The following is an 18979-nucleotide window of genomic DNA, read 5'->3' as shown; positions in this document are numbered from 1 at the left end:
AAGAAAAGAGGGAGACAAAATGACTAGTGAGACGAGAGAGGAAGTGGATGGTTTCTTATATCTTTTAATGCATAAAATTATACTTAGTAACTTATTAACTTGCCTTGATACACTGCTTCTTATTAATGTGAAACAAGTATTTGCTTTATTGCATTACGCAAGTTCATATCATTGGGTGAAATTTTATTTTTTACCCTTCGCTCTAGAAAAAACAACACAACCTTATGTACTACTATATTCCCAGAATGATTGAATTTGTAACAATATAATACACAAAAAACAACAAAAGTCCTTGCTCAGGAGAGGAATATATATATCACTGTGGATGCAGATAAAAGGGCAAATATTTAACGAGTAATGAATTGCTTTCTAAAATGGTACAGTAAACACTGAATACTGTGTAAAAGCCACCATGAAGCACATTTCCAAAGCCTGTTTCTTTCGTTATAATTTAGTAAGGCTTTATAAAGCTGATATGATCTGGTGCAGGATATATTTAGTAGAAACTCCCTCAAGTGCACTACATTTATCAGTACAAACTAAGAACAAGCCATTTATATGTTTTGTTTAACCAATTGCTTTGGGGTTTTTTTACCATGAGAAAGAAAAGATTACTGACTAGCTGTGCATCAGAGCGTCTTCTGAATTCTTCGTAAAATTCTCCAGTATTTGTTTAGTTCTTTTCAGCCTTGAGAGAAACGTCATGGATTGAGAGTTGCTAGTTCAAGGGCACTGCAGTGTCTGGCTTCAGCCTAATCTCTTAACTACTTAACTATTGGCTGAAATGGACTGCATTGACCTCTCCCAATTATTTTAGCAGTTTTTAAATTAAAGAGATTTTTAACACCAATTGGAACTCAGACCTTTGAAACCAAAGTTGTACACTCTTTATATATGTAAATAATGATGTAAATTTGTATGGTTTCCCTGTGTTTGCATGTACTTCCTCTGGGTGGTCCAGTTTCTTCCCACAGTCCTTAAAACATACTGGTAAGTTAATTGGCTTCTGGGATAAATTGGCCCTGGTGTGCATGTGTATATTTGTCAGTGACCTGTGATGGACTGCTATTCCATCCTGGATGTATCTTTACGTCCAGTTGCTTGTCAGGACTTTAAAATACCTCCCGTGCTTGAACAGTTCTTGGTAGACAAGATATGAATATGAGAAAGGTATGAAGAAGGAGAGACCTCTTGGCCCTCTTGGCCCAATTAAATCATTTTAATTCTGTTAACTAATTCATGTGAGGATCTCATTTATGTCAGGGTAGATTTTCTTGACCCCACAACCCCAGAATAATTTCCACTTGTGCACGCTGGTTGTGTTTCACTATTTATTCAGAAGAAACCCAGCAGATTACGTGAAAAAGTGAGAAATTAGTTCACCAGCTGAATTAGGGGGTGAATTACAGCAAGGTGAGATTGTACAAGCCCAGATGATGAACTTATCCAGAACCCCAGTGTTAAACATCCCTACCATTATGAAATGTCCTATGTTCTGTATTTAATAAGCGGAGAATAATACAAACTATTGATCCACCAAAATCTCTTGAAATGTTTCTGTTTCTACACCGATACTGGTGTGGATTGATGTCAAAACGTCCTGCATACAGGTAATTTTCCATGCTGGGCCTGCACTTAAAATGTTCCCTTTTACTTCAGTCTAATCTCTCTTTCTGTTTTACATGGGCAAATAGCTCATGTTACTAGCAGCTGTGTTCTAATATCTGACTGATAAGTGCGCATTTAAGTTATTAATGCTTTACTGGTTTTTGTTTAAATATTTAAAAAAGAAAATAGTGCACTCCTTTATTAAGCTTACTTTGAAATAAGAAAAAACTTGGCTTTAAAATATGTTTACTTCACTTTGTCCTGTGTACATAACATAGCCATAATATGTACAATGTTTATATCCACCCTATACACTGTACACCCTTTTACAGAAAATGCAGACATTTCCTTGTATAAGGGTAAGAGTGAGAGACTGCTCTGATTCTGGGGAAAACATGATTAGGGGGCACAACAAGGCTGTACACTCTTCCAGTAGCAGAAATTGTACTTTGCGTAGACTTTAGAGCACCAAAGGTGCTGGTTCTGAGCTTTCTCAAGTTATTATAGATATATATAGTCTCTTAAATTGCTCTACTGTTTGCCCTACCCTGCAAAAACTTGCTGACACATTTCAAGCACACTGGCTCTCCCTGTAGGGCTCAGTATTCTGTAACGCGCCAGACGGTTCAGCAAGGGGATTGGACCTTATGCGGTGCTTAGCTAAAAACTACTGACTAAGAACAGGGATGTCAATGTTAATACAGCTCACTTTGGCCTACTGTAATTTAAAACCTATATTTGTTCTACAGAGGATAAAGGAAATTTTTCTTTTAATACATAAGGTATTTAGTGCAATCAGGCCTATGTGCTTAAAACATTTTCAGAAAAAAACATAAAAGTAAGAAGTAAGAAGTGTCCAACTGGTGAACTGGTTTCTGGTTTGGTTTGCTTATCTAAGTGAATTACTTGACTCTGTGACTCTTAAACAAACAATTTTGGTAAGGTTATTAGGACGTAATTGTAAATGTGTGCTTTGATCATGCCCCTACTCCATTGTTACCAAGATTTTATCTATGGGTGTTGGCTTAGTGCCTCAGAATTAATTTTATTTTGAAAAGGGCTTTGACTTTACTTGTTTATTTTTTTGGTTATTGTGGTACCTAGTTTTGAATAAAGTTTTCTCTTCTGCGGTCCTCTTGCCTGAGTCTTTCCTTTTCCTATTTGCATGAACATCAGACAAGGCAAATACAAGACTGTAGTCTGTGTGATGTATGGAAATCTGTTCTTGGAGCTTCACAGCTCACTTTGGCCTACTGTAATTTAAAACCTATATTTGTTCTACAGGGGATAAAGGAAATTTTTCTTTTAATACATAAGGTATTTAGTGCAATCAGGCCTATGTGCTTAAAACATTTTCAGTAAAAATACTTTCTCCCAGGATTCAGTGGAATTTGGTACAGGGATATAGCATGCAGACTGTTCAGAACAGCCCTTTGTTGTCAGAAATTTGATGATTTTTTTAGGTTCAGATCTAAATGATTTCAAGCTATGTAGTTTGAGAGACTGATGCTCATTTTGCAAAAATGCCTTATTTCCAGGCCTCAGAGGATCCCTAGTTCATATGCACAGGAGATGTGGTGCCATATCAGGGAGTGTAAATAAAATGGAAGTGTCCCACAGGCAGTGACTGACCTCAGTTTACTACAGGTGTTAGTTACCGATTGAAAATGGTTCCTTCTCTGACGAGCTCCTCTTATGCATTGATGGAGGTGATACAGTTGTTCAGGTCATTTGTGCCCAGTGCAGTTGCATTTGCTTAAGTACTAACTTAGTAGAAATATGGTCTATAGTAGAATATAGTAGAAGTATTTGAAAGAGATTTAAAAAACAGTTCTGGGACTATACAATTCATTCTCTCGTCTTATTACATCCATCCTATTTCTTACCAGTTCCTCCAATTGCCCAGCCTATCTCAGTAAGCACTGCCTGCAAGGCAAGTTACACATTGGACAAGACACCAGTCCATTGCAGGGCACATACGAACACACACACCGGGGACAATTTTCTCACACGACAATCAACCTACCAATTGTATATCCAACCTACATTTTGTCATTCAAATTTTGTACTTTGTATATTCATTCAACCTATATTTTGTATCATGGAGGAAACCGGAGCACCCAGAGAAAATCAAAATGAACACAGGGAGAACATACAGACTCCAAACAGTAATACCCCAGGTCAAGAACTGAACCCAGGACCCCAGTACTGTGAGACAGCCATGCTAACTGCTGTAGCACAATGCTGCCCTGCCTTGCTATGGTTTTATTTAAATGATTTAAGTAATGTCCCAAATCTATATTCTTTTCAACAAAGAGCAGAATATTACAGCAAAGGCAATAGGACATAGACAGTTATAAAGAAAATTTGATGAAACTGGTCCTAGGATCCTTATTCAAATGGCTGGATAAGATCCTTAGATCCATAAAATATTCATAACCAAATAAGCAAAAGGAACAGAATACTCTCTAATTTTTACACATTATGCTCTCACGTTCAACAACAGAGTATAATCTTTTTTTTTATAGCACTCATTGCGCAGTTATGTGGGCCAGACCATGGAAGTGTATAATACATCAAGAGGTAATGAGGCACCAGCAAACAATATGAAAATAATAATATAGGTCAGAGGAATTGAAATACCCACAGCCTGTAGTGCTCTGTCGGTTTTGTCTGCTCTGCTTCATCAGGGAAGAAAGGATATTTGAGTCTTGTATTCTGTCTGCATAATTTGATTATACAAATCCTGCTGGTTCAATGCCAACCTGTTTTCTCAATTCAGCAGACCATTCCACTTGGACAAGAAAAGAAAGCACCATTAACGATGAATACAGTATCATTTGTAATTAACATTATTTTCACAAAATAATGGCAAAGCTTTTCATAGAACCAACCTTTAAAGATTATACCCTTGATTATGAGATGACAAAGAATATAAAACAATGCTAATAGAATAGCAACCACATGCACAATTTTTAGCCAGGAAAGGCAAAATACGATTTTTATTTTAAAATATCTCGACAGGTCACAGCCTTGATCTCATGGCCTTGGTGATGACCTTGAGATCAAGACACTTGGAGATCACATTCTGCTACAGGCATCATCCACCAGAACATTTTTCAGGTTTTTTTTGTTGGTGAGGACTTGATTGCCAGAGGACAACTTGTTGAGAATGCAGCTTGCATGAACCACAAGAAGCCTTCGCAATAACCAAAGCAGTTCCAGGACTGCTGGAGTGTCACGGACGTCCAAAGGGACTAACCGTGGGGAGCAAGAGAGCGGAAAAGACCCATATGCGTATCGGCGAGACGGGAAAAAGGCCCGGGCTCATAGTGCAAAGAGTTCAGGAATGCCGTATAGAAACCTATGCCCTCAGGGAGCGGACGAGGGGCGCCCTGGTGCTAGGCGGGTCTCAGGACATCCGAACGTCAATGCTGAGCGAGGACAGAGTGCAAGACCCGGAAATATATAGCCCAAGGGAAAGAGAGGGACCGGAAGGACAACAGACCGGAAACTAGGGCCAGGACAGAGAAAGAGCGCCCTCTGGCTGCAGAGGGCGTGACATGGAGTTTGTTTGAACTTAAAAGCTCAACATTGGTAAAAGAAAAGAAACAGAAGATTTCAGCTGTGGAGCATGGAATAAGCCCTCACTTTATCCTATGTCACTCATTTCCCCGGTACACTGGCAATGGCTAGGAGAGGGAATTCAGAGCTTTTTTGAGCTCATTGCTCAGACCCACATTTACAGCTCAAAAAGTGATTTTCACTTTAGTTTTCTAAATGGGTTTTGCTCCTAGCTCTATTGGGTCAATTTATTGTGCTCTTTCTTTTTACTTACTTTACTTTTTACTGTGTGTTAGTTGTGCGGCATTGATGTTTTTTGAAAAATGCTTATAAATAAGATGGCATTATTATAACGTAGTCCTCTCTTGAAGTATGACAGTACTGTATGGTGCTGTATACACTTGTGAACTCTGGCCTGGAAATGTGATTGTCAAGTTATAAAAACATACTGTGAATTTAGTGTATACAGTAAATGTTGTAAACCAACATAGGACTTAGCAAAGAACATCACAGTTAAAGACTATTGTCACGGTACTATTTGAATAATTTGCACACCACTTTGTTTTTTAAGGCTTCTGGAACATTCTTTCCTGTGTTTTGCCTTCCTGTAAAAAAAGCTGTAAGTAAACAGCCTTTGATATAAAGTAGAAAACCTCTCGCCTGTGTTCAGTGCTATTGTTGTCACAGATGTCGGAAGGGCAAGCCGTGGAATGACTAGAAGAGCAGTAGAGACCCTATGCGAAGCTGCAAAAGGGGCAACACGGAGGTTAGCCCGGGCTCAGGGGGTCAGACGATGTGGGGGGAGAAACCTGTGCCCTCAGGCCACAGGAGAGGCAACCTGGTACTAGGCGGGTCTCAAGACATCCGTACCCTCAATGCTGAGCGAGGAGCAAAGGGAGACCCGGAAATATATAGCCCCACATAAAAGACACACCGGAAGGACAAGAAAAGCACATGTAAACTAGGAACAGGAAAGAGATGAAGAGGGCGTGACAATTGTAAGGCAACAAAGGACGTCTTGTGTGGTCAGTGTCAAAAATCTGTTGATGCAGATCAAACACATGTGTGTGTTTAGGGATCTCAATGCTGAATGACTTTTCTAAAATGGAAAAAAAGCTTAATATCAAGTAGTATGCAGTGTGTTTAGGGGGCTACAATGAAGCACTGAGGGCCCAATATTGAGCTTTTTTGTGAAGCTAAAAGATAGAATTACCACACAAGAGAACAAATCATTCTAGAGACGGCCATGGATAAAAAAAACAGGAAATGTTTTTTTAGAATATCAATGCAAGGTGTCAAATAACTTATGAAAAGTAAGCAAATGCTTCAGACCGGTTTCAGTCGCTGGTTCTGAAATGCCTGTGGTTACACTGACCTCACCTGAAATGAATAAGAGATTATGATGAGACTCGATACATGTATTCATAATTTTTTAACGTGATGACAAAGACATTTAAGGCCATTGCTTTATGTTCAGGTGTGAAACAAAAATATAAAACCATAGCTGGAAGATACAAAAAGTTTATTTCAGAATAAACAAACCAGAGGCACTTTTAAACACAAAATTATAGGTACCTGAAACTAGCTGTTGAACCTTTTTGTTAAAAGGCAGCAATTTCACAATCTGGATGACTCTACAATGATAATAGTATGCATTAAAATCAAATTTGAAACAATTATCATGGTACAGTATGGTCCACAGTGTTAAAAATATAAGTGAAATGGAGTTTTAAGTACGGGATAACAATAGAAAACTATGGTAAAAAAATTCACTTTAGTTCATGGTTTCCTGTCAGTGATCACACCTCTGTGAGGTTGTTGCATACCTCAGTTATGTGATATTTTTAACTACTCACTCTGAAATTGAAATTAATACAATCCAAATACGGAGTTAAAACCAATCTTTCAGTTAATGCCCAGTGCTGCATTGTTTTGTTAGGTAGTGCAAAAAGCTGTGACTGTGTTCAAGAAGCTCTCTTCACCTAATCCTGATCAGTCCAGTGGACACCAACCAGACCTGTGAGTTTTACAATAATTTTCCTGTACTATCTCACCAGCATAAAAGACAGAACAATTTATTGCAATGCTTCGAAGCTTTGGCAAAACAGCATAAAACTATTTCCATGTGTGTGTTCTTTTTAAAGTATAAAATTATTTAATGAGGGTAAAAATGTTTAAACTTTGCTGATTATTTGGTGAGAGCAAGAGAAGTCAGGGATCAGAATTACATGACGTTGCTAGATTAAAAAAAATAGAAAGCAATTATTCTTAACAATTGTATGCAAACAATTATTCTTAAATTGTGCTGAGATCCTTAGCAGTGAAAAGATAAATGGCTGCTTAATAAAATAAATGGATGCTTGAAATCGATGAATTGTGGGAACCATTTTTGCTTTTGAGTCTTTTTCCCCTTGTCATTGCAGCTACAGTATCTCTTATGGTATGGTTGAGGTCTCTCTTATTACAGATTGAGACCAGAAGGAAAGAGCTGGAGCTACAACCATGGCTGTTCTAGACCCACCCTGCTTGTTGAGGGTGACTCTGTGTATCTTACCTGGTAAGGCAGACTAATTTCAAAGTGTTCAGGAGCTCTTTTCCAAAGAACAGAGCCATTGAATCGGCTGATTGATGTGAATGCGCTTTAAGCACTCACAGATAAAAGAAACCGTAAATATAAAACCGGAAACAAGCTAAACATTTAACCATTACAGTACGCCCTAGGGTTTAATTAATGGACCTCACTTTAACAGACTTTGGATTTAACAGACAAAATCGGCTAAAGAATTATCTGTAAGATCCAAAATATTGGAGTTTTCCCTGAGTGAAGGGACAATACAACAAAATAAACCAAGGTAAAAACAAATACATAGGTTTAAAATTCAGGAATATCAATGGTGACAAAGGAAAAAATAATGTTAACACAGAGAAACGGTATTCCATTGCTCTGTGTACTACCCCAGACTGAAGTTACTGTTTGGACTTCTCATGAATATTTTTGCAGGCATAGTAAATTACCTGACGTGGTCTTTTTTCTAGGGTAAGGTACACCTGAAAGGGGAAATATAAGTATTGTCTGACAGTTGTTGTATTTTTAATAGGGTAAAGTAAGCTAGAATAAAACACAGGAAGAATAGGGTGATTCATGCTTTGATGGAGGACGTGATCACTGTGTTTATGGTTTATTGGGGTCCAGAATGTGGGTTTCAGGAAATGTGGGCAGTCAGGGAAGTGATGTGTCCAGTGAAGGAAGTGACATTGGTGTACAGTACCATGATGGTTATTGGATATTTAATTTTCTCTTAATGAGTTAATTAGTTTTTTTCTTATCTGTGCCATATCACATATATAATATTTGCCATATTGTATAGGGGAAAGTTAATGGACCCTGGAATGATTTGCTCTAAGTGTCAGATTTAATGGATGTACTGTAAAAGAGGCTTAAAACCTCACCACCTCTCTGCCCATTGGTCTCTAATTGTGCACAGGCCTTCTGAACACCTTGTCATCTCAAGCCAAAGAGCAGCAAGACTGATCCAACCACTGATATTTACGCACATCTGGAGCCACAGGCTGCATCTACAAGGGTGAGTCAGTAGGTGGCCAGCTATAGATCTTCATATCACCATACTGTATGATGACATGACACACCAGGAAGGAGCACCAGTCCGTCAGGGCACACAAATACAGACATGCACAAACTGACACTGGGGCCAATTTTCCAGGCAGTCAATTAACCTACCAGTATGTCTTCGGACTGTGAGTGAAAACTGGAATGCTCAGAGGAAATCCATGCAAGCAAGGGGGAGAACATACAGACTCCACATAGACAGCACCCCAGGCCCGGAATTGAACCCATAGCCCTAGTGCTTCAAGGCACTATTACAGACAGAATGATTTTAGTTTTTATTAAATGTTACTCTATTTGAATATGCATATCTATTAATTCATCCTAATCTATTCCTTTTTATCACATTTAGTACAATTTTCTATTCCTATTATATCAGTTTAATCCAGTCCTCAGTATTTTCATCCAAACAGCAGCCACAGAGTGACAATCTATTTTTGGCTTTGTGTCTTTCAGAGGTCACGGGACAGTAATATCTACTTAAATCTCCAAAGAAAAGAAGGATCCTTAATATATGAAAATATCAGATTTACGTCCGAGTCACGGAAATGACTCATTGTAGATTAAACTGAAGCTTTATGTTCCATTACAACAATGGCAAAACACATCTTACCACAGCAAATGTATTCAGTGAAGCTTATTTTGTCTTTGGCTTTGAATTATACAAAATAAGAGCTTCTGAATAGGTTTTCTATGTTTACTTTGATTCCTCTATGTTGCATTCCTCAATACAAATATTTTATTTTCTTCCATGATCATTTAAAATCTAGTTGCACATTGATATGCTGTTCCTTGCCGGTTTTCAGAAGAGAGCCTTGGTATGGCAGTGTGTTCTTTAAGAAGCAAGAACACCGTGCAGCTGGTTGTGGAATTCTTATAACTGAGCCCAAATCTCTCTCAGCTGCAGCCACTAATGCAGGCACCGCATTCTCACGCAACTGTGGAAGGGTAGGAGGAAATGAGGAAAATAACGGAGCCTTTGCCACAGTTCAGAATTTACAACACATAAAGCCTGAATAAGACTTATGCTATCAAAACAAGTTTGTACTGTATATGTGAGTGGCTAATCTGTGCAACAGTGCTTGGAATAAAATGTGAGAAAACGTCAGTGTTTGAAAGTTTTCTGTTCATCTTCACAACAAAGGCAGGAACAAACACTGCACTATTGCTTTTCGGAGTTTCAGCTTTCTTAGTGGCCAGCCAGCAGCAGCTGAAGAGCTGTGAGGCAGCAGCACGCTGACCACGACCAACACCTCACCGCCCTAATTCAAAACTGCCGATGAGCCAAAATGTAAAACTAAAAAAAAACATAATCCAGGAGCACACTATGAAATGTTTTAAATTGAGAGGTGGATGGTTTTAAAAGTTCGAAGAGAAAATGTTTTGTTTTTTTTACACAAACTGAAGAAGGTAATTGAAATAAGCTACCTGACTATGTGATGAAGTTAAAACCCAGAAGCCTTCCGAGAAATGGCTAGGGAAACTTCTAGGACCAATGAGTAAAGAAATAAGTAATGGAATGGCCTCATCTAGCTTGTGACCTTTCTTGCATTATAACACCCTCATCAAGCAGTGATGAGGCATTGAGCAGACAAGCAATTGGCTGGTGATGTCAGCCACAGGAGTGCTTGACCTTGCTCATAACCCTGGCAAATGGAAGCATACCAGGGGGCATCTATTGGTCAGTGGAAAGGTACAGCTCATGTTTTAAATATAGTAAAAAGGGAAGTCGAATGTCTTGTTTTGCGAATGTAAGCAATAACGAAAGTCTTAATAAAGAGTTGTTTTCTGCTACCCAAGATTGACTAAAAAACTAATGGTTCGTTTTAGGGGCTAGGTTATCTATGTCAAACGTTGGAAGTTTGTCTGTTACTGTGTATAAAAAGCCCTGAGCAACATCTTTCAGAGAGACTAGCTTTTGCAAGCTGATCTCCGATATACATACGAATTAAGAGCTCTTCTTTCAGCAACATCTGAATTCTGTCATTTTAATGTTTCTTTATTACGCATTAATTGTTCACTTCACTTGCAGTGGGTGCCTGTGTGAATATGCATTTCCTCCCAGCCATTAGAAGTTTGTAAAACCCTAGGGGAGTACTTACCCACTTCCTCTACAGAACAAACAGAAAGAATAAGACCAATTTCTTTGTGAACTGAGTTTTTAAAACCACACTTCTACCACTACCACTGTTGATCGGTTCTTCAATTAGTGCACATCTGTCTTTGTGAAACAATATTTCTTTATCTCAATTTGATTAAACCGCAAGGAATAGGACAAACGTGAGTTAAATATCTTGATATTTATATATCCATATATATAAAATACATATTTAAAAATGCAATCTAATTTGCATAACCATGGGATTAAGACATACTGTGTTCATCTTCGTTATGTTCATATTCTTTGATATTTAGTGGAAGGCATGATGCACTGGACTATTAGCAGATGCAGTTATTCTAAATATGTTTAGAAACAATCATAATTACATTACATTTACATTCCTGACAGAGACAAGAAAGCGAAACTGCTATGAGGCTTGAAGACTTATTCTGCTTTTGGGAAGCGACTCTATTAATCCTGCCTGGTAAGACTGACCGGCTTCATATTTCTGTGTTGATTAAGAATTCCTTGTTACAAAGCACATAACTGTGGGTGTTGTAAAAAGTCTGATAACATTTTACATTTGGTGTTAAAATGGCATTTCTAAAACAGTTTTAACTGAATTAAACATAATTCATCATCACTCATGCCAATAAACCTTCTTGAATTTAAATGTGAAAAATATATTGATAAGTTATTAATAGAGTAATGTGATAATAAACAACGTTAATACAAGAAATTGCAGGACTGAGTCACAGTGTTGAATAGCTCCCCACTATACAGAGCTACCAGATTAGCTGGATGCTATGAACAGACTCTAAAACCTGGAGTCCCATACCACTTTTTAAAACATAAATCGCCAATATCATCACTTTCAAAATTCTGTCTAGTTAATCAAACTTATCTATTAAAATATTTTTACAATGATTTGTAATGTTATATTGCAAACACAATTACTTCACTTCACCGTGTTTAAAAATGTTTAAAAAAAATAATTGAACTGTATAGCAGTCATTCATCATATTGTTTCCAAGCACCTACATGCTCTTCAAGACTACTGTGTGCTAATACCAGTCCTCCCGTTAGTGAAGAAACTTAAACACCTGTACTTTCATTCCCCAAACCTGTACTTGTAAATTGTTTCCCACTTGTTATACTGAACACTGCTGTACTTTATAAGGGATTTATACAGTACTAATCACTGATCTTTTTATAGGTGTCCTCTCCGGCAGCTGGGGTGTTCAATATCCCCAGAGCTCTACTTGTGCTGTAAGAGGCTCCAGTGTGGTCTTTCCCTGTCTATATGACTATCCTGAAACACAGGACAGTAAATCTGTTCAACATCAAGTGGAAACCGTGATGTGGTGCTTCAAAGATAAAATGTGTTTTACAGACTCATTTGTTTATCACAGTGGACAGGGCACTATTGCATCTGAATTCATTAAGAGAGCAGAGTACCTGGGAGATAAACACAAGAACTGCACTCTAAATATAAAAGTTACAAGAACAACCGACCAGGGCACCTACAGATTCAGATTTATTGTCAACCACAATAAATGGACTGGTGTGTCAGGAGTTGCTCTTTCTGTAAAAGGTAAAGATGTGTTGTTGTTTTTTTTCAGTTAATCTGACCTCTGGAATGTGAAATCCAGGAAAGCAATCAAACATGCAATCTGAAGTTTAAAACAATTTGACGCAGATGTTGTCACTAGGCTTTCATGAGTGGTTTTACTATTGTCCAAACTGCGCAATGTAACTCAGCATGCAATTTACTTATTTGTAAATTACATACACTCTGAGTATGTATGTAATTAACATGGAGACACTCTGCTATAGACATTTGCTGAAGTTTTAATTCTGCTTAGTACTCCCAAAGAGCGCTAAATAAGTATTTATTATAAAGTTTATCTGTTATTTACACGTTACAATTTTTTGAACAGCCTGGGTTTTGTTATTATATACTAAGAGGCATTAATACGGTCACTAATAAGTAATGGCAACAACAGAATTTCATGCTGGAAAAAGAAGAAAGAAAACAACTTCTTCAGGTGGCTCCACGGCTGAAACGTTGTGTTCTCTTTCTTCTTTTTTTCAGCATGGAATAAACCTATTACTTGTTCCTTTGCAGCCTACGCATGCTGACGCAGCTACCCACCTAAACAACAATAGAATTTGTTGCTTTTTAATGCCTCATGTATAAATAATGTCAAAACATTTTTGTGCTGGCACAGGTGAACACATCAATGTGTTTGCTGCTTTTTTGTAGTGCATTGTTTTCACTAAATGAGAAAAACTGTTTACTTAAAAATTTACAGTATAAATCTTCAACAGAGATACAAAAAGGGAAAAAAATCTCCCTCTGTGTATAAGTATCCAAATTATTTTCAAACTTGTTGTTGGTTATTTTTATATAATAACACTTACAATCTCGTTTCTGATTCAGCTTTGACAATTGGATTCTGAGAACGTAGCCTGAGAACCATCTCTTTGTTGTTTTTTCTTTTTGTCAGAACTGCAGGTAAAAGTGAATTCTTCTGGAGAGAATAATACAGTAAGAGAAGGAGACAGGGTGACACTTATCTGTGAAAATAGGAACTGCACTTCAACACAGACAGAGCTCATCTGGTTTAAGAATGGCCAGCCTCTGTCAAATACACAGACCACAGCAAACACACTTTTCTTCAATCCTGTTTCCTCTGAATCCTCTGGAAACTATGCATGTGCTTTGAGAAACTATCCAAACAGCATATCTCAACATATCATTATGGATGTTAGATGTGAGTATATTGTAATAAATAAGGGTGGGTGTAGTGTGAATAAATTTAATACTTTGTGGTACTAGAAATCAGGTCCTCATACCAGTTTGTCTAGAAATTAATAACAGCAGCCTTCTCTAGCAGTGAAAGATCAAGTGACGTATTTGTTCTTTTGCATCACAGCGTTTGAGAGTCAGTGCTCTAGCCACAAGTTAGACGATACAAACATCAATTTATTTCTGAGGCTAAAGAAATAAACTTAAAACATAGTGGATATTTAGAATGATTATTTACTAAGATGTCCAATAAGCATGAGCACCTGGATCATACAATTACAGAACGATCACTTAGCCACCTGACAATTCCCATGGTGAGAATAAGAAACAAATTCTATAAAGGAAAATAAAGCCATATTTTAGTTTGTAAAAGACCCTGCTTGGGACAAAATTATTCTCTAAAGCAATGCTAGATTGGAGGGAACAGTTCTCTCTATACCAAATAATGAATCAATATATAACAAGACATTTTTCTTTCTGGATGGAGATCAATGTAGTGATGTTTGCAGATGATACAAAACATGACATAAGAAAATATTTCAATAGAATTCATGACTGGACTTTGGACACTGGTGTTTCTTTAGGACACTCCAGTTAAAGTTTTCTACTATTTTAACCATTTTTGCAGAGCCAAAATTCCAATCTACACCAAGATTTAAATAAGGGTTATTTGCCAGTTCTGTGTGTATTTGATCTGGTTAAAAGCCAAATATACTCAGTATATCCAGCATTTTAGCCAGGATTGAAATCCTAAATAATTCAAATGATTTCCTGGATTCTCTTCCAGATGCACCAAAGAATACTACAGTATCTATCAGTCCCTCTGGTGAAATAGTGAAAGGAAGTTCTGTCACCCTGACCTGCAATAGCAATGCAAACCCACATGTGAAGAGCTACACCTGGTTTAAGAGCAATGGAGCTGCTGTCTGGAAGAAAGGATCAGGGCAAAGTTTAAATATCACAGAAGTCACCTCTGAAGACAGTGGATGGTACTACTGTCAAGCACAGAATGAAATAGGTGTTCATAACTCTACAGCTGTAGCTCTTGAAGCACAAGGTAAAATTCCCCCTTTTAAAAGTAAGATTGCAAATGAACATAACAGTGAAAAAAAATCAAATTGAATGTGTGAAATTGTGTTGCATAATGTGTGAATCTCATATATACCTGTAAATAAGTTCTGATGAAACACAAGATCAGAGCAACACATTGGTGCATTTCACTGGTGCTGTAATTCATTTTCATCAAATGTGAAATTTGTCAGCTTGTGCCAGTTTTTGTCATGAAACAAAACAGGAGCTGTAAGAAAAAGATGGTTAGTTAGAAGAAAAGTAGAATCTAATTTTGCCTTTGCTACCTTTAATGAACATATACTGTACATATATTTGGTTTTGGAAGCTTCTTCCATTACTCCTTGAGCAGCTCCCTGGCTCATTCCTCACAAGACAGGGGTGTCTTCTTAGCCTCGTCCTTACAGTCAGGCTAACATTTTTTCATCCAGAATCATTATACACTATCATTTGGTTACAATATTATAATTTGACCAAACCCCTGAATATAAATTTAGTTCAATGTTTTAAAAACAGAAAGGGCAGGTGATACACACTCTTTTCTGGTAAAAGGTATCAGTTAATACCCTATGGTATACCCAATGCATTAATATTCATAATTATTCATTCTAGGTGTTAACAAACATCATTTGTATTCCTTAAATATTCATCATTGCATATTCGCTGCTTGTGCAAATACAACATGATGCTTGACCTGGTTTTCCTTAAAAAAATAACCTATATGTGTATATTATTGTTTTGTAATTCCAGACAAATTGAACATCGTTCTGCTTGCAAGTGTGCTGGGAACTTCAATACTGCTCATCCTTGGATCTATAGTGATATTAATTGCTGTCAAAAGGTGAGACTTAGAGTTATCTGTATGAAGGTCTATTGCTATACAGGTTTATTTTGTGGATATAGTGCCTGACAATGCCACCAGACACCAGGTGATGGTTGTCTTCCCAGCATGATACAGTATATGATGCATTACGATGAGGATCTCTTTTCTCATTTTTGTTGTATTTTTCTATCATATGTTCTCTGACGAGGACTCTGGTGAGGATGGCATAATGGTTAACATTGCTGCCTCGCAGTGCAGGGGCTCTGGGTTTGATTCCTTGGGTTTGCATCGGTTCCCTCCCACAGTCCCACAGTCCAAAGACATACTACTGTAGGTAGGTTACCAGGCTTCTGGGAAATTTGGCCCTAGTCTGAGTGTGTGTCTGCCTGCAATGGACTGGCATCCCAACCAGGGTGTATCCCGACTTGAGCCCGTAGCCTGCCAGGTTAGGCTCTGGTTCCCCTGCGACCCTGTACTGAATAAAGCTGTTCAGAAATGAAATGGATGGACATTCTGTGATCTGTTCACCCTCTCTAATAAATGTCCACTCCAAATTGCACCCGATTTGAAAAAGCAAATCTTTCTTTTCCTAGTTTTTGTTTTCCAATATAAAAATTTATTTTTACACCATGAACCTTAATTTATAAACAAATAAAAACAGGAACATATCTTTCCAGGTTGGGTGTGTCACTAGAGACCCCTTTCCTTGATTCTGCTGTCCACAGAATAACATCAGAACTGTCAGTCATGCTAATTCAATTCAAACTTTGTAAAGAAACTCTTTAAAACACAATGAAAGGCAATGACTTGGAGACATACAGCATAGCAGCACTTCACCTCAGTATTTAACAGAAAGAAGCTTTAAGTGGAATGCTAACCAAACTGTAAACTTTACCATAGTTATTTTTAGTGGCAGAGTAGCCAGTACCAAGTACTTGACACATTAACAACCTCAGAATATTTAACACAGCATAGTAACCAGAACTTGCAGTAAGTAAGACACAAGCACAAATGATTAGCGAGAGAAAATATCAGATCAGCACTGAATAAAATATAATTCTTTGAAACTTTCTCTCAAAACTGTATGTAAATATTTTGTAAAGGACCCTCCCCATCTTTCATTCCCTAAACATTGACATTTTTTGTTATGGTTTTGCATGTTAATAAAAATCACAACAATGCTTATGAATAATTAAAAAGGGATTTTTGCATTCCAAAGCTATGGAAACAAGCCCTTTAGGTAGAGATGCCAAACATCACTGCTCCTTATGCCTAAGTTCTTTCTTGTTTGTATTTAGTTTACTTAATTAACTTTAATTTAGGTAGACCTCTTTGGTAAAAAAAAACATGATTCACTAATTCAGCCTTCACCTGTTTAACTACAAGAGTCTTCATCTTGTGGAAATAATCACACTAAGAATTATTTAAAAATCAAATATAACACATTACCAAGTAAACAAAACAAAGCGATATTAATTGTTCAGCTTTTTGTGTTTTCCAAAGGAGGAAGCCTGATCTGGGAACAGAAAAGGAAAAAGAGGACAAAAAAGTAAGCTCAAAGAATGAGGTAAATATTTCTCCATTCAAATGTTAAAAAAGGAAGTTGTTTCTGAACGTAGGGGTTTCTGGAAATGGCATATGTTCAGGACTAATAATATTTGACCACTTTTAAAGTAAAATAGTTTTCCTATGTTACCAGTATAAATTTGAGGCCCTTCTTAGTCCAGTCAGTACATTTGCCACTCAGTTCAATACAATTGCAAGTGTAAAGAAGCCTTAGGTAGAGCTTTGAGCAAATCAGCTACAGTGTGAGTTTGTTTGCTGCTTTCTGCTTTTCAGAGTCCACAGGCCAGTGACATTTATGTTAATGTCCAAGGATTATCTGAATCTCCAATATACGAAAATATAGTTATCGTCTAAATGAAGAGGCAGGCAACCCAGTTCTAAACAAACTGACGGCTGATGTATCCACGGTGAAGATACGTTGTTCATTGCTGAACTTTTGGAACGTAGGAGCTTTTCATTAGGTTTTGTATGCTTATTGTTTAACTCCTGATTGCAGAAAAGTTTCTTAGCTCATGTAAACAGTCCCCAGTTCCCCAGCAACATTTCCCCTCCCCCATGAAGGGGGTTTCCTGTTTGCTGTGTATCTTCAGTCACCGTTACTGTCCCCCCCTCCATCACTGCTCTGTCCAGGGTAACACCAAACCGTCAGGAAACTGCCGCATCTACAGTGTGACCACATTCCACTTCTGTTAGAGGTAATGACACTGGCTTTCACCTAATTAAAAAGAAGATATTACATGGCCAGCCAAATGATCATTTAGAGTTACTGGAGCTCTAAATGCATTTAAAGATATCCCTTCATTTACTTTATTTTGTTGCTTTTGTTTGTTTTTAAAGAAAGTGGACTGTGAGTCTTGGCCAAATGTATTTTTTCTTCTGTGTTTACTTCTGTTTCTGGAGTGTGTTACCTCATTCAAAGACTCTCTCAATAAAGAACTGTTAGTCATACTCTGAGTTGTGGCTACATTGTGTGTCTGGTATCTTCCCTCATATAGCCTGTGTAATCATAGCCAAAATGTAAATGTAGTGGCTCTCTGAAGGCACCAGTTCTGTAGGGTTTGGGCATTTACTGGGACAATTATTAATTGTAGCAGTAAATCACAAAATTGATTCTTGCGATGGCTTTAGAATCCAACCATGCGACATAACTCAAACAACGCACACACACAGGTACTAATACGCTAGGATACATTTATTAATACATAGAATATGCATATAAACCTAACAGATCTTATCAAGAGGGTTATCAGAATACAAAAGGTATATATATCAGTTACAAAGTGTTACACATATCAAGAGGACATACGTTCAGTATATCATTCATAGACCGTTTCGTAAAGTGAACTTGGTTAAAACTTCTACATTAGATACTCAAAACAAGTACATAACTCTTAGGAATTAAATTGATATCAACTGGTTTGGATAACAATTGAATTCTCGAGCTGTAATGCATTGAAGTTGAATACTCATCCAATTTCTGGGGATTCAGATCTCCTGCAAGCACAAAGAAACAGTTGCAGGCTGTTGCTGTCCAATCCGCGCTCTCTGGCTCCGTGCCAGGCTGTGCTGTGCGGCTTGCGACGGTGCGCTGTTGATGCTCACTGTTGGCTTTAACTAGCAAAGTTTGTGCACAGGAGAAAAGATGACTGTGGGTCCCAGCAAGTCAGGAAGAGGACCGGTTCGTTCCTGATGAAGAGCTAGTTCTGAATAGTGATTCAGCTGTCCACAGTTCCGACCTGTTCACGAGGCCTGCTGCTGGTGCTAACCTCGGGTGGATCCTCTGGTTATTCTCTGGCAACCTCCGCTCTAGAC

General features: G+C 37.7%; 1 protein-coding gene across 1 annotated transcript; it reads left to right on the top strand.

The window, feature by feature from the left end:
- The first annotated feature begins 12263 nt into the window (after positions 1 to 12263).
- On the top strand, positions 12264 to 17860 carry LOC148815067 (B-cell receptor CD22-like). Its single transcript, XM_088905815.1, has 6 exons — positions 12264 to 12492; positions 13409 to 13675; positions 14498 to 14767; positions 15529 to 15619; positions 17105 to 17168; positions 17798 to 17860. Exons 1-6 carry the CDS (start codon positions 12279 to 12281, stop codon positions 17858 to 17860), a joined length of 969 nt encoding a protein of 322 aa, XP_088761941.1. The 5' UTR covers positions 12264 to 12278.
- Positions 17861 to 18979: the final 1119 nt, after the last annotated feature.

Source organism: Atractosteus spatula, chromosome 25 (assembly GCF_055471065.1).
Source record: "Atractosteus spatula isolate fAtrSpa1 chromosome 25, fAtrSpa1.hap1, whole genome shotgun sequence".
Lineage (NCBI taxonomy): Eukaryota > Metazoa > Chordata > Actinopteri > Semionotiformes > Lepisosteidae > Atractosteus > Atractosteus spatula.
Note: the sequence above shows the minus strand (reverse complement) of the source record. Positions and strands in the feature narration are given on the sequence as shown.

Excerpts from the sequence above, each read along its gene's own strand:
- LOC148815067 (XM_088905815.1), top strand. The coding sequence starts at position 12,279 with ATGTGTTTTACAGACTCATTTGTTTATCACAGTGGACAGGGCACTATT. Across the intron at positions 13,676-14,497 it reads TATCATTATGGATGTTAGAT|ATGCACCAAAGAATACTACA; the intron begins GTGAGTATATTG and ends ATTCTCTTCCAG. Across the intron at positions 15,620-17,104 it reads ATATTAATTGCTGTCAAAAG|GAGGAAGCCTGATCTGGGAA; the intron begins GTGAGACTTAGA and ends TGTTTTCCAAAG.